Below are 15,222 nucleotides of genomic sequence, written 5' to 3' on the forward strand. Positions count from 1 at the left end.
GTGGATCTGGTTTGCTGATGAAATAAGTGACAAATTTTCTGTTCCATAAAACTGGACCGCTAAGCGGAGCCTCAGAGGAAACTGAGGAAGTGACAGAGTGGAAACTAAACAGGAAGTAAAAAGTGCAGTCCAAGAGAGCTTCCCCTGCTGTTGGAACATCATCCTCAGAACCCCATTAAAGTTAATGTGTGTATTTATATGTGCATTTTTTTTTTTCTTTTTTACCCTTTCGGTCCAATGGTCCGTATAACGGGGGAAAAAATGCACTTGTGTGGCTTTTTTTTTTTTTTTCACCGCACGCACTGACTTTCACTAGGAGTTTAAAAAAGTTGGCCAACTGATGTAATTTAAAACGCATGTGAATAAACCGCACTCGGATGATAATCGCATGTTAGCACAAAAACTGATGTAAAATTCACATACACTCGCACTGAAATCAGACTTTTTATGACTGACCAATATCCCACTCGCCTATGTAGATAAGAACTTGGGTCGCCTTGACATGGGCCTGAATTACTGCTGTACAGTACAAGCCATTTGGTAGATATTTCAAAAATCTCCTTTACATGGAGTGGAAAACTTCTATCTCCAATTGTAGCATTTTTGAAAAACATTGTAGATTCTAATCGGCAGCATGCCTATTTCTACTGCAGATTTCAAGCCTTAAAATATAAGTGTTACAACCCACAGCAGATCTGCAACACAAACTGTGGTGAAATCTGCACCATTTAGGTGCAGATTTGGATATTTTAGATTTGTGGCATATTTGTTGCGGGTTTTCCACAGCAGAATGATTTGTGAAGATACCCTTTTATAGCTAACATTTGCATCAATCAACAATTCAAAGACCCTTTAGAAATGGCACAATATGTAACTTTGCTTTTAGAAGGCTCTCTAGGGGTCCTTCTCCAGCTGTAACGAGCTACTCCCATTTAGCTATTAGTACTGATACAGCTTGCACAAATGTAAGTGGTCAATGTAATGAAACAGAACCTGTCTGATGGATGAGCTCCCTTATTGGAATAGTGTAGCTGTAAAAGGTAAACTAATGTACCTCAATGCCACTCGCTGATCTGTTCCCTCAGCAGCACAGACTCCTTTTACCAAAATCATCCGTAAGAAACTAGTACCTGCATGCCAATGTACGACTGATGTCATAAAGCTCTGAGTCTGCCAGGAGCAGTCAAGTGTAAAATAGAAGGAAGAGGATATTAAAGCTTTGAACAAACAAAGCTAGTTTAAAGCTAAGATTCATGGCTTTAAAATGAGACCAAAATCATGTTCATAGCACTTACAAAACCGGAGCTACAGCCATTTAAAGTGGGGGTGGTAATACAGTTTGGGGTGGTAATACAGTTTACGGCTATCTATTTCAGTCTGTGTGCGCAGAGCAGAGAGGGGAGGCCAGCCAAAGCAGAGAGAATGAGTGATTCTTCTGTATATCTCCCTGTCCCAGGGGGAGGGGTGACATGACCTTTTGTTCATGTTGTCACCCCTAAATCACCCGGAGAACATATTTGCTCTCTGATTTGTCAGGGTTTTCCACAAAAAAGGAGTAAAATAATGAGGACTTGCTCACCTAATCATTCCTCTACATTGTTTAACCCTGCAGATGCTGCAGTCAATGACTGTGATGGCATCTAAACGTCTTTACAGAAAATGTTGAAATTTTTTATTTTTCTCCCCTCCCCATACATAGAATAAAGGTAACAATATTTATACAGACACAGGATAGACAATAAGAGTATCTAATGTTAAAAACGCATCACACGAACATCGCAAGTTTGTGCAAAGCGATGAATCAAAGGCTCCGTAGGGAAACGTGGGCGAGGAAAGAAAAGAAAAGGCTTATTGCAGGAAGATGACACATGCCACAATTTTGTTTTTTTCACGCCACATCGCATGAGGAAAAACCTCGCACATGTGAAGGAAGATATTAAAAAACATGGGCTTCATATTCCAGCGATTTCACATTGCCAGAAAATTGTGTGATTTTTAGTGCCAGTGTGAAACTGGCCTAAAGCGCAAAAAACTATGGTGAAATAGCCTTTTTTTTTAATTGCCCCAAGCAAAAAGAAAATAAGTTATTCAATACATTGTGTCTGAAATTGGTTCCTCTAAAAACTAGAAATTGTTCTACAAAATAAACTGTATTGACGAGAAAATAAAAAAAGGTTATGACTGCTGGAACACAAAAGATGATACGATTTACTGTCTGTCAGGCCTCTCACACCGGCTACAAAATCCAAAGATTTCGTAGTGACATTGCTACAAAACGCATATATGTGAAGCCCATGGATTCCAATAGGTTCTTCCAGGCTACAAAACATCTCCTGTGAAAGAACCCATTGGAAACCCTGGGCTTCACAAACATGCGTATTGTAGCAATGTCACAGCCTAAGGCAACTGAGTTCTGCATCCACTATATTTACATGAATCACAAATTTAAAATCTACAATAAGACCTTTTTAGGAGGATTTTCCCAATTGTAGGGTGCGTTCACACGAACGTATATCTGCTCGGTTTTCATGCCGAGCCAATATACGTTGTCTCTCTCTGCAGAGGGGGGAGGATGGAAGAGCCAGAAGCAGTAACTGAGCTCCCGCCCCCTCTCTGCCTCCTCTCCGCCCCTCTGCACTATTTGCAACGGGGAAAGGTGGGGCGGGGGTGGGGCTAATTCGCGGAACTTAGCCCCGCCCCCGTCCCACCTCCTCTCATTGCAAATAGTGCAGAGGGGCGGAGAGGAGGCAGAGAGGGGGCGGGAGCTCAGTTACTGCTTCTGGCTCTTCCATCCTCCCCCCTCTGCAGAGAGAGAGACAACGTATATCGGCTCGGCGTGAAAACCGAGCCGATATACGTTCGTGTGAATGCACCCTTAACCTGACTGTTGGGTTAAGGAAGGTTTTCTTTTTTTTTTTGGATTCCTCGCTGATGGAATCTATCCCCATTTGTAATAAACCATAGTAGCCACAGCATCTAAAGCATTTGACAGAGGGAGAGGGATCCCTCTGTCACACCCATGGGTGTCCCTATGGTGCTCCGTTGGTGGAATCCACCCTGGATAAGTATAAACAATATTTAAAAAGAAAAAAGTTCCAGCGTTCTACAGGTTATATAGATGACGAACATAAAAAAAAAAAAATTCTCTCATTATGGGGAAAGAAAGCCGCAGCGGAATGTGTAAACCACTCCAAACCCAGCGGCTTTTAGCTGGCTTTTCCAGCTGAAATCTCGCGGTTTACGGTGCAGCCAAGCTGCGAAAATTCCGCTGGAATTCTGGCCCGTGTGCCCCAAGCCAAAAGGGAAAAAAAGAGACATAAATATAAAAATGATAACTTCTTGTAAACAAACTTCTTTAAAATAGCACGTCATTAGGTGGAGTTTATGAGGAAAATGCCCCGTAATGCATTAAAATAAATATGTTTAACAATTATGTGGCCAACATGGATAAATAAAGAAAACAAAAGAGAATACAGCCAAGATTGACATCAACCTCCCTCCCCCCCCCCTCCCCGCGGGAGTAACGAGATTTGTGCCATTTAAATGATTTAAAATGGGATAGTAAAATTATAAAATAAGAAACCATGTAATGTATATACTCGAGTATTAGCCGACCCGAGTATAAGCCGAGTCAATATGTTTTACCACAATAAACTGGTAAAACGTATTGACTTGAGTATATGCCAAACTATACTTGAGTATATACTAGGTAAAGAAAAAAATTTAATACTCACCTCCCAGCCGGCATCTGTTTCTCCGGCGCGATGGTCTCCCTGGCGGTGTGGCAAGCTGCTTGAGAATACTCTCCACTGTCATCTCCCTGCTCGGCTTTGAATTCCCCCACCATCAGCGCTGTGTAAGTAAGCACTGTGATTTGATCGAGCATCAGCCAATCACAGCCGGCGCTCGATAGACCAATCACAGCTATACAATGATGTCATACACTGAATGCCTGTGAATGATCAAGCGCTGGCTGTGATTGGCTGGCGCTTGATCCAATCACAGCGCTTACCTACACAGCGCTGACAGCGGGGGAATTCAAAGCTGAGCAGGGAGATGACAGCGGGGAGAATTCTTAAGCACCTTGCCACACCTCCGGGGAGACCATCGCGCCAGGGACACAGATACTGGCTGGGAGGTGAGTATTGCGGCTTTTTTTTTTTTTACCTCACTCAAGGTGGGCTTTTTCAGCATAAAAAAATGTGCTGAAAAACTAGGCTTATACTCGAGTATATACGGTATGTTAAAATAAGGGATCCTGTTGAAATGTAATATTAATGATACTAATTATATTAATACTAATAATAATGCCAAAAATACAGTTGATTAATATGCCTGATGGGAAGAAGCTCTTGGTCAGAGAGACCTTTTTTCTTTGGAAAAAATTTATATTTATATATATATATATATATAATCTAAAATTATGTGATTAAAACCAAAAAATAGGATATGTAAAATGAATTGTCTTAAAAAAGTTAAAACCCAGCAATGTATGGATATAAATGTAGGGTAACTGGGGTGTATTAACGAAAGATCTTACAGGTAATGAAAGTCCAATTAGTTGAAGTCCTCTCCGATCCTGAGAATGAGGGTCCAGTCTCCCCCACTCCTTCACTATGGGGTCTCTGCACCTACTGTTTCACAATGATGTGGAGATTGAGTGCAGTTGCGATCGACCATGTTTGATGCCAGGCACTTCGTTTCACTGGGGCTGACGGATAACTGCATAGAAGCACTTGGTTAGGGCTTATTCACTGGAGTGTATATCGGCCGTCGTTTTCACGGCCAGGCGATATACGCTACCATCTGAGCTGTCTATCCCATTCCCTCCCACTTGCCAGCTCTCTGCCTCTCTCCTCCCCTCTGGCTGTTTGCAATGGGAGGGGGTGGGGCAGAGCTAAGCCCCCCCCCCCATTTCTGGCTGCGTACAAGGGACGGAGAGGGGGCTTAGTTCCGCCCCCTCCCATTGCAAACAGCCGGAGGGGGGGGGGGGGGAAGAGAAGGGGATAGACAGCTCAGATGGTAGCGTATATCGGCCGACCGTAAAAACAGCGGCCGATGTACGCTCCTGTGAATAAGCCCTTATCGTGAGTTTACACATTGTGGATTGCCTACAGATTTCACACCAGAATTCAACAGCAACATGTAGCACAATGTAAGTGGACACGATTTAACAATCCTTTTACACCCGCGGCGCGCTCTATTTGTGGTGAAAATGCTACAGATTTTCACAGCGGAATTCATTCACTACAATACAGAGTGAATTCTATGGTGAAAATCCGCATCACAGTTCACAGCTTTTGGCCTCATGTCCACGGCGCGTACGATTTCCAAGTATGGAATCCCACAGCGGTCTCCACCTGTGCCCACAGCCATGAGGACTAAAAAGACATTTTCTTACCTGTCCAGCTGCCGTGCGGGTCTTCTCTGTCGCGGACGGATCTTCTTTCTTCTGCACAGTGGATGCGTCCAGGTGCGCCTGCTGTGTGCTTTTTTTAAATCTGCTTTCCCGTGGATCCGTGGCCCAGACGCAGTGTCAGCTGCAAAAGCAAAGATTGCCAGCAGCACAGCAAAACCTGTATGCAGGGGAGCTGTGGGAGCGCACGCTCATAAATTGAACTGGACTTCACAAACCCATACCGCAATGTAACATATCTAAAGAGAGAGCAAGACTGAAGATTCCTGTGTGCTGCTCTCTCCTTTGATATGTGCGGGTGTGCCATGGATCAGACGGCTTCCATTGACTTCAATGGAATCTGTCCAGTGTGGGAATCTGCAGAAAATGAAGTATGCTGCTTCTGGTTTCCCAAACGTGCGATCCGCATCCCAGGAAAAAATGACATCCACAGATATTTCATTACCTGCAGATGCCCAATGATTGTCTATGGGGCATATTGAACTGTGGATCGTCTGCAATTCAACTATGCCCGTGAACACGAGGCCTTTGGCACAAATCTTCTCTGTGATCTCACCGTTGTACTGCCTACTGTATGTTCTAGAGCTTGCTCATCTACCCCATGTATGTTACTCAGAACATCACTTCCTCTCTTCTCGCTTGGTGCAGATCCTGTGTGATCACATTACACTGACCTCATGTAGGGACACAACTACAATCTTTCCTGCTTGCTGTCAGTGAATGAAAGTCCTGCTTTCACCTGATAAGTGAAGACAGTTGTATCCCATTCAGGTAATCTTCCTAGATAAGGTATTTCTAAAGGCCCATTTACACAGAATGATCACTCAAAATTCGCTCAAATGACAGTTTTGAGTGATCATCTTTGCATAATTCTAAGTAGCTAATTAGCTACTTAAGAGTTAATGCAGACAAAACAGGATACGACGAGATAGCTCCGAGAACAAAGCAGCTGTTTTGTATATGCAAACAGCTGCAAGTTTTGAGTGATAATCGTTGTGTCTAAATGGGCCTTATTACACTGGTGATAATGGAAAGTGTTATTCCCAGACAGAATTTCATAAAACATGGTGATATGCACCGAGTCACACCCAAAATAAATGGCAGCAAATTGGAATGATTGGGAGGTTATAGCAGCTCGGTTCAGGCTTCAGTAAGATGTGTGCCCACCATGAGCGCCGAAACACATTTGGATTCTTGCAGGCATTGAATCAGTAGGTTGGGCTCACGCGAACAGGTCATGTTCCACATGCGGATTTCCCCAAGCAGAAGACCTGCGATCATTCACGGAAAGTAATTGCAAATAGTTGCAGAAAAACGCGGATGCGAGCAATTTTTTGTGTGTGCACAGCGTATCATCTGCGCGGAAAAAAGATCTCTTTTTCCCCTCCAGCTGGCGTTACGGCTTTTCTATCTATTTTTCTGTGAAGTTGCGAGCGTTTCCGGGGCTCATACACAATGTTAATTGTGTATTGGCGACAAAACACTCACATCTATTGACTTCAATGGAGGCCATCCGCATGGAATCCTTCCGAAAATAGAGCATGCTGCGTCTTTTCTTCTGCTCACGGAATACACAATTCATACCTGCAAGTGTGAACGAAAATTCAAAAATACATGCCTTTCAATGTTTTACTGCGGATTTTACGTGCAGACGGCAATCGTAGAATCCACAATTCGAATCCATTTGTGTGAGCCTGGCCTAAGTATCCGGATATCTTGTTGGGGGTCTCTCCATGCCTACATTACTTGTACAATCAGCTGTTGTATAGTTTGTGGTTGGTGACCATCTGACATAATGCATCTACCTGTGGCGTCCCAGCAATGCACTATTGGAATATATTTGGGGACCATGTGGGCCAGTCCATGGTCATAACACCTTGCAAGGTGCGTCTTGTGATGGCTGCAGTATGTGAATGGGCATTATCCTGTTGGAAGATACCATTTTGGATGGTGCTCATGTAGGGTATGACAACAGGTTGTACCATTCTATCTACATAATGTTGGACAGTCATTTTGCCCGCAACAACTACCTATTTCACCCTACTGTCATAGCTGATTACCCCACAAACTATCACTCCAGGGGTTGGACCCGTGTGATGCTATGAATTGACTGCAAGGTGGGGCCTTTCTCCAAAATGCTGATCGACATGTTGCCGATTAATACTTTGCCACAGACAGAATCGTGACTCGTCACTAAACACAACTGTTCTGCACCCATGTGTCCAGTTGTGTCTAGCAGTACACCAGATTAGTCGTTGCTGGCAGTGGAATCGGATTAACGGAACACACTGCATGGGGGTCCAAGAATGTAGCCCATTTTCAAGCAATCTAGTTGCAATTGTGCGAGGGCTGACTCCATCCTCACAATTTGGCGATCTTGACATGGCATTGTCCTTCTGCGTGAACCTGTGCCAGGCCTGCAAGTACTGGAGCCTTCCTGGGTCCACTGAGTAACCACTCTGTACTGACATTGCGCTACGGCCAGACCTTCAGGAGATGTCATGATATGATGCCTCTGTTTGGAACATCCCAATGTCCGACATTTAGATGTACGGAGTTCAGACTGTAACATGTGGCATACCTGCTCACCGGCAATCTGTGGCCAGAAAAAGGAGCTTCCTACATAAAGCACTTCATGAGATAAACTAAAACAACATAGCAATTTGCATAACAAAGCACCCTATAATTTGCATACTAATAAATATACTTCATTCAGTTTTTACTTATTCAATACCTTTTACATAGAGAGTTTGATCCAAGTTTCATAAATTCTCCGTCTGGGTGGAACGCTTCCAATTTCCACCAGTATTTCACCTGTACGGATTTTGATGGACACAAAGAATATAAATATATAACGTACACTGTGACTGCAGTGGCAGGGGATTCCATCAACCCCATGGGGAATCCCTCCATCTCCGCCGCGCCTGAAGGGTTTCCCCGCGTGGATGAAGGAATCCCCTGCAGCTGCTGTCACAAAGGATCGCGAAGCTCTCCCATTGGTTGCTGCTGCCGCTGTCTCCATTGAGGACAATGGGCGATATCACAGAACGATGGAACATGCTGCAATTATTTTTCGCATAGCATCGTGGTGCCATGTGCTGAAACTTCGCTCATGTGTATGAACCCACTCAAATGAATGGGGTTCATATTTGTGCGTCTCGCAACGGACAAATCTCGCACAGTTTTATTGCCCGTGTGAAACCTGCCTAACACGGATGGGCTATAACAGTAGATGGCCAGTTTGAGTGGCACTGTGTCCAAGGTCAGCTTCACACTGTAGAGCCGAATTCCGCATGCCGGTTCCCACAGCGGATTCCAACTCTGACCCGACCGGCAACCCAGCGTACCTGCCTTTGCTGTACTGCGGATGACCGCCGACGCTCGCCGTCAGTCATGTGCAGTACAGATTTTTTTTTTAATATTTGTTCTTCCTGCGCCGTTACTAGGCGGCCTATCCAATGTCAGTTGTGGATGGGCTGCGGGTCAGACAGCTTACATTGACTTCAATGGAAGCCATCCAGCCGGAGTCCACAGCAAAATGAGCATGCTGCGATTTTTCCTACACTCACGGAAATCACAATTCGTTTCAGCGAGTGTGAAGGAATAAGCGAGTTTATATAACATGCCTTTGAAAGGTATTTGCTGCAGATCCTCCATGCAGACGCCAATTGTGGATTCCGCAGCAAAAATCCGGTCATGTGAAGCCAGTCTAAAAGAAATAGAAAGGCGAGACTCCAGTGGGCAAAAGGGCGCAAAAATTGGATCACTGGACAGTAGAAAAACATCTCCTGGCCAGATGAATCCAGATCTCTGTTCCACCGTGCTGATGGGAGGTCAGAATTTGGCACAAGCAGCATGAAATGATGAACCCTTCCTGTCTACAGTTCAGGCTGGTAGAGGTGGAGTATTGGTGTGAGGACAGTTTTCTTGGCACACCCTGGGTCCTCTGATACCTGCGAATGGACGCCATGATGAACGACTGCAGTCCTCAAGGCCAAAAGAAGATCCAATGTGCTGCTAGATGGGTGTCTCTAATAAAGGGGACATTCAGTGTAATATTTCCTAAAAAAGAAAGCATTTGAATATTTGCCTCAGACAGACGCTGGCCATCTAAAGACTGGATGATCATTTTACACCGGGATGGATGCCGTCTCTGTCTACATATTCTGGAAATATTTGCAATCACTTTATCAACATCATTCTATGGGGTCTGGCGCAGGGAATGCTGGACGACCTTATAGTCATTTGATAAATGGCCACAGATTGACCTGTTCCCTACAGTAGAACAGAAAACGCTCTTCACCTCGTGTGATATGAAGTATTTCACTTTACTTCGATATACTCTTAAAAATAATAACACTGTTGAGCTCTCAGTCTTTTTCCACTTTCATTGCTCCGATTGTTTCAAAAGCAAAACTTTACCGCACAGCCCAGCCTGTACGCCCCCTGCAGGAACCACATAGACATTGCCGTCACAGGTTCTCTTGGGGTCCAGGTGAAGGAGCTGATTATTACTATGACTCAATGATCCGTATTCCCATAGCTGATATCGGAGGCTCTTGCCCTGTTTTGCGATGAGGTAGATTTGCTCTATGTCGCCTGTATTGAGGGCTGAGGGACTGGATGGGGGTTGGAACAGTCTTGGGATTTCGGGATCAGAGTTAAAAGAGCCATTCTGCATTCCAAGAAGAGCCCCTGAGAATAAAGAATGACATTGTTAATGGGCATCATATGTACTATATACTCTCCTACCAAATGTATTTGGACAACCCTACAGATAGAAAAGATTGTCTTATTAGGATGTCACATATCCTAAGCCATGCTACTTAAGATGCAGACCCTTGGAAGAGTCAGCCATAGTTTGTGATGGGAACTGCATGCTATTGGGTTATGCCACTACACATGAGCTGTCCCTCATGAAGTGCACTGCATCAGCCCGTCTACAATGGTGCCAGGAGCATCGCCATTGGATAGTTGAGGAATCACGCTACTCCAGCTTCAAATCAGATGGACATACCTGGGTGTGGAGGAGCCTGGGGAACACCTTTTACCTAAATGTTTTGTGCCAACAGTTAAGTATGGCGGAGGTTCCGTTATGGTCTGGAGAGGTTTTACGTGGCATGGCCTCACCCTGCTGGTTGTAGTTACAAGAACCATAAACACAGAGGTGTACTTTGACATGAACAATAATACTCTGGGAACGGTCGGCCATACTTCAACATCTTTGGGATGAACTCGAACGTTGGGCCAGGAAATATGAACAGTGTCCATATTCTTTGAGAGAACTCGACATACGTTTACAGGATGAATGGAGGGAAATACCAGCTGAAGCATATCAGATGTTAGTTAAAAGTAAGATATGCAGAGTATATGATGTCATTAGGGCCAAAGGAGCCCCACTAAGTACTATCATATGGAAATAAGTACTACTTTTGATTCTTGCTCAGGTGTCCAACTACTTTTGGTAGCACAGTGTATTCAAATCTACACTAGGTTGGCCCTTATTTTTTAACTTTCTAAAGGTTTAGCCCCCCCACCCCCCATCCTGTTCCAATCAACAAAAAAAATGATCTGTGCCAAATTTTAGCTCAATCAGACAACTGCAAGGCGACCCTCATCGATCATGAAGATTTTAAATTTTTGCCTGGAAATTCATTTTTTTAAGATCCTTTTGTTTTTAGTTATCTTACTTATAACCACTTGTAAGCACTATTAATGGAAGGTAATGAGAGTTTTCATTAATTTAATTAGCATTGCTATGTTAAGCCGATGCTACAATTGCCTTAATATAAAATTATGTTATGCATGAATTACGTTATACGATTTGCACAATAACGCTCCATGAAGTACTTTTGCTGCGTTAGAAGTAACATTGCTATTAACGGCGGCGTTCCTTTTAACATGGCGCCGTATGTAGAACGCTGTGCACCTTTGGTCTGCGTTATACATAGGGAACGTCATCAGGCTTTATCACGGCCCTTAATGGAAGGAGGATCCTGGTTACAAAAGAGGAATTGAAAAACCTGAGAAGACGGTTGTTGTGAATGACGTTGCAGAAAGAGGTGTCAAACGCATTACAAGAACATTCTCACAGAAGATGAAGCTGAGAAACAACTTGTCCTACAGATCGTTGCCGGAGGCCGTAAAATAAACTCACTTGCTGCTAAATCCTCTTAGGAAAAAGTAATTTTCGATCATTCAGATTATGTTGTAAAAATGGGTTTCTCTTAGGCCACCTGCAGACGGCCGGGTCGGATTCCACTGTGAGAATTTTCGCAGCGGGATGCGGTCCCGTGCCCCTCCACCGCCCTGTGGCTCAATCACTCGCAGCATCTTCACTCTCTGCTATGTTCCAGCTGCCGGCCAGCCGATGCATGCACAGAGAGGAGTCGGCCCGTCACCACTGACATTTCTGTGCGGGTCTAGCAGAGGAAATAGGACATGCCGCGATTTGTTTTCCGCGCATGTTTTTACTCAGACAAATCGCGTCTGTCTGCCTAGGATTGCATTATCTAATACAATCCTATGCAGGTGGGCACGGGTGGAAATTCTGCGGGAAATCCCGCTGCAGAATTTCCGCCCGTGTGCAGGGGGCCTTATTGAAGTTGAATGCGTTATTTAAAAAAAATTAATATTTTTTACATTTTTCATGTTATTTCTGGAACTTTTTGAAATTACCTTTTGGGAAAAAAAATGGTGGAGATAGCGAAGAGTATAGGGCTTTGGAATGGAATTAATTATTGCGGAATGCGTATACTATGTTCCAACTTCAAGGCGTTTGAGGGTCGCCTAGCAGTTGTCCGATTGAGCTGAAGTTTTGCCCGGCCCGTTTTTTTGTAGATTGAAACAGGATGAGGGGGTGGGATCAGCAAAAGTTTAAAGGGGTTGTCCCGCGGCAGCAAGTGGGGTTATACACTTCTGTATGGCCATATTAATGCACTTTGTAATATACATCGTGCATTAAATATGAGCCATACGGCAGTTATTCACTTACCTGCTCCGTTGCTAGCGTCCCCGTCGCCATGGTGCCGTCTAACTTCAGCGTTTAATCGCCCGATTAGACGCGCTTGCGCAGATGGGTCTTTTCCCTTCGGCTCGGTTCGGCAGCAGCGGCGTTCTGGCTCCGCCCCCTTGTATGCGTCATCATGTAGCTCCGCCCCCGCCACATGTGCCGATTCCAGCCAATCAGGAGGCTGATATTTAATGCACGATGTATATTACAAAGTGCACTAATATGGCCATACAGAAGTGCATAATCCCACTTGCTTTCGCGAGACAACCCCTTTAACTTTCGGAAAATGACCTATAGCTAAGGGCCACCTTATATATTAAGTGGATTGTGGGGTTCAGCTTCTAGCATACCCATAATCTGTTGGGTTCCTGCCTGGGAGCCTTGCATCCTATATAGGAAAATGAAGCTTTGTTGCAAGTCTAGTGTGCTTTACTACTTCTGTAGCCCCTTTATTCTAGTGATCTTGGAGGTCTTGCTTGGCGGATCCTTACAATTAGCAGCTTATAAAACATCCAAGTAGTGTACAGTTTCACGTCTAACCAGGATGTACGGAAACTGGTCCCCCGAACAGATCCTGGGCTATATACAGTGGATCAAAGAACTTAAATCACCACAGATAATATGTGGAATAACAGAGGAAGAGAAGAACCTTCCCTATATGACTCAGGATAAGATACCGTACCTGCCTATAGCGTATTTCATGTCCTGATAAGAATGCACCTGACCCATGATCCTCGGTCACTCACTGTCCCTATCTGGGACAGAAGTAAACAACTAAGTAAGAATACAACTACCATCAATAACCACAGTACGTAGCTTCAGACAAGCAGGAAAAAAACAGGAGACCTAGATCCAGCTCTGATTCCAACAACCATTAGATGGAGACTGAGAATAATCAGCACAAGTCCATAGCCAAGACAGGAATAAAAGCCCTCCCTAATTGCTAAGCAGGTGAAACAGGTAGCAGAACACTCCCATAGACACTCCACCAGTGCTAGAGAAAGCTGAGAGGAAAATCCAAAGCAGTCCTAGCATAAATCAGACCACTAAACGAAAACCAAAACCTGCCGCAACATGCAATCTGTGAATGTGCTTACCTGAAATAACTGCCCAGTGTGCCCGGTGCCCATCTCTCTGGCACGGTTCATGATTGAAGTCCTCATCATATCTGCACATGCTATTAAATACGTAAATACACGAATATTTCTGATAACATTCAATATCAAAAGCAGGTTTATGGGAACCTGTAATCAACTTTTTACAATGCAATGCAGGGTAAACCTTAAACAGCGCTGCTAATGACATTCACTTACTACTATTTGGTTTTGTAATACGTCTCCGGTACCTTTACAATCCGCTTATGAAGTTTTCCTGCGCTGTATTCTAATAAGCTGAGAGGAATCAGCTTTTCCATTAGCATCAGATGACTGTGGAATAACGATCCCTTAGCGGCATGCGCAGTACGCTGAAGTCTCAGCAAATAAAGGAGAGCTGAGGTTCTCCGGAAGGGATTACAACGAAGACTGCAAATCAATATGCATCGCCAACCGAGAACAGGGGCTGCCTGGTGTGGCCTGGAGGGAAATATCTGAGTCTCTTCAACTCTATTTAATACAGGGTGGGAAAACTTGCTGACAGGCTCCCTTTAAATGTACGAGTATAATCTCTGCAGTCTGTGCTAGGTAGGGTCTATTCATACAGCCTAGTTTAACGCTAGACTTCTGTCCGAGTTTGCAAATAACAGAACTTGGACAGAACTCAAACCCATTAAAGTGAATTTAAATGATAGGAGCTTGGATGCATAGAGATAAAAGCTTTCTTCTCTCTTTATTCAGTATGTGCCCATCATAACAAGGAGAATACAGACGTCATTAAAGTGAAGGAAGACATTTACACGTGTGATTTTTTCCATGGACCGACGATCTGTGATAATAAATCATAGGATGCCCTATTTTGCTGTGTTTTTACGCACCAAAACTACTCATTAAAGTTAATGGATGGACAAGCTAGGGATGATTTTTCAGGGAAGAGCTTATTTTTAAAGCCCTTCACCAAAAATTACTGCAGTGGTTGCCTGCAGCCCATTCCTTTCTATAGGGCCGCTGGCAGCAGCGTTCCTTTGCCACAGCTGTCACAGCCATGGCAGGGAATTCTTTACTCCCCGCGAGGAGTTCCCTTGTCACTGAACACCGTGACAGTGCTCTCACAGTGTTCATTGATGAGGAGACTCCCCGCGGGGAATATTTACGTGCAGCACAGACCTATTGTGCACGCATGTCCTATCTTTTGCAGGTGTGCAAATTTGTATGCATGTAAAACACGGACATGTGAACACACCATAGGAAAACAATGGTTCTAATAGAAGCGTGGGTTTGTGCGCACATACGCGCACACAAATACACATGCTCGTAATAGAGTGGATTTTGACATGGTTTTCATGTGGATTCTGGTGGGTATTACCAGCTCAGACATTTATAACTTATCTAAAGGATACACCATACATTTCTGATACATGCGGGTCCCACTTCTTAAATGCGGGTCAGGGGTATTACATGCACTATCACCTTCCATTTATTTTCTACTTGGTTGTGGCAGTTGGTTCTGGGGATAGCTGCGGGTCCCAGACTCACATCTACTGGACACATATAATGTCAAAAGTAGGAATACCGCTTTAACATGTCAATTTACTTTATGCATTGTTGCTGCCACCTAGTGGCCATCAAGCTGAAGGCAATGATATAAATAGTCCATTTTCCATATTGACTTAAAAAAATATATATAAAAAATAAATCTT

At 44.1% G+C, this 15,222-nt stretch overlaps 1 protein-coding gene across 1 annotated transcript in view; it reads right to left on the reverse strand.

Annotated features, from left to right (window-relative positions):
- Positions 1-9,725: 9,725 nt before the first annotated feature.
- The window catches only part of ACTMAP (actin maturation protease), a 32,571-nt gene continuing 27,074 nt past the window's right edge, over positions 9,726-15,222 (reverse strand). Inside the window, exons 6-7 of the mRNA XM_066581230.1 lie at positions 13,526-13,596; positions 9,726-10,111 (exon numbers count right to left, since the gene is read on the reverse strand). Coding sequence (XP_066437327.1) covers positions 9,804-10,111; positions 13,526-13,596 — 379 coding nt within the window. The 3' untranslated portion in view covers positions 9,726-9,803. The remainder of the gene's footprint in view (positions 10,112-13,525; positions 13,597-15,222) is intronic.

The sequence above is a fragment of the Eleutherodactylus coqui genome, chromosome 10, assembly GCF_035609145.1.
Source record: "Eleutherodactylus coqui strain aEleCoq1 chromosome 10, aEleCoq1.hap1, whole genome shotgun sequence".
NCBI lineage: Eukaryota > Metazoa > Chordata > Amphibia > Anura > Eleutherodactylidae > Eleutherodactylus > Eleutherodactylus coqui.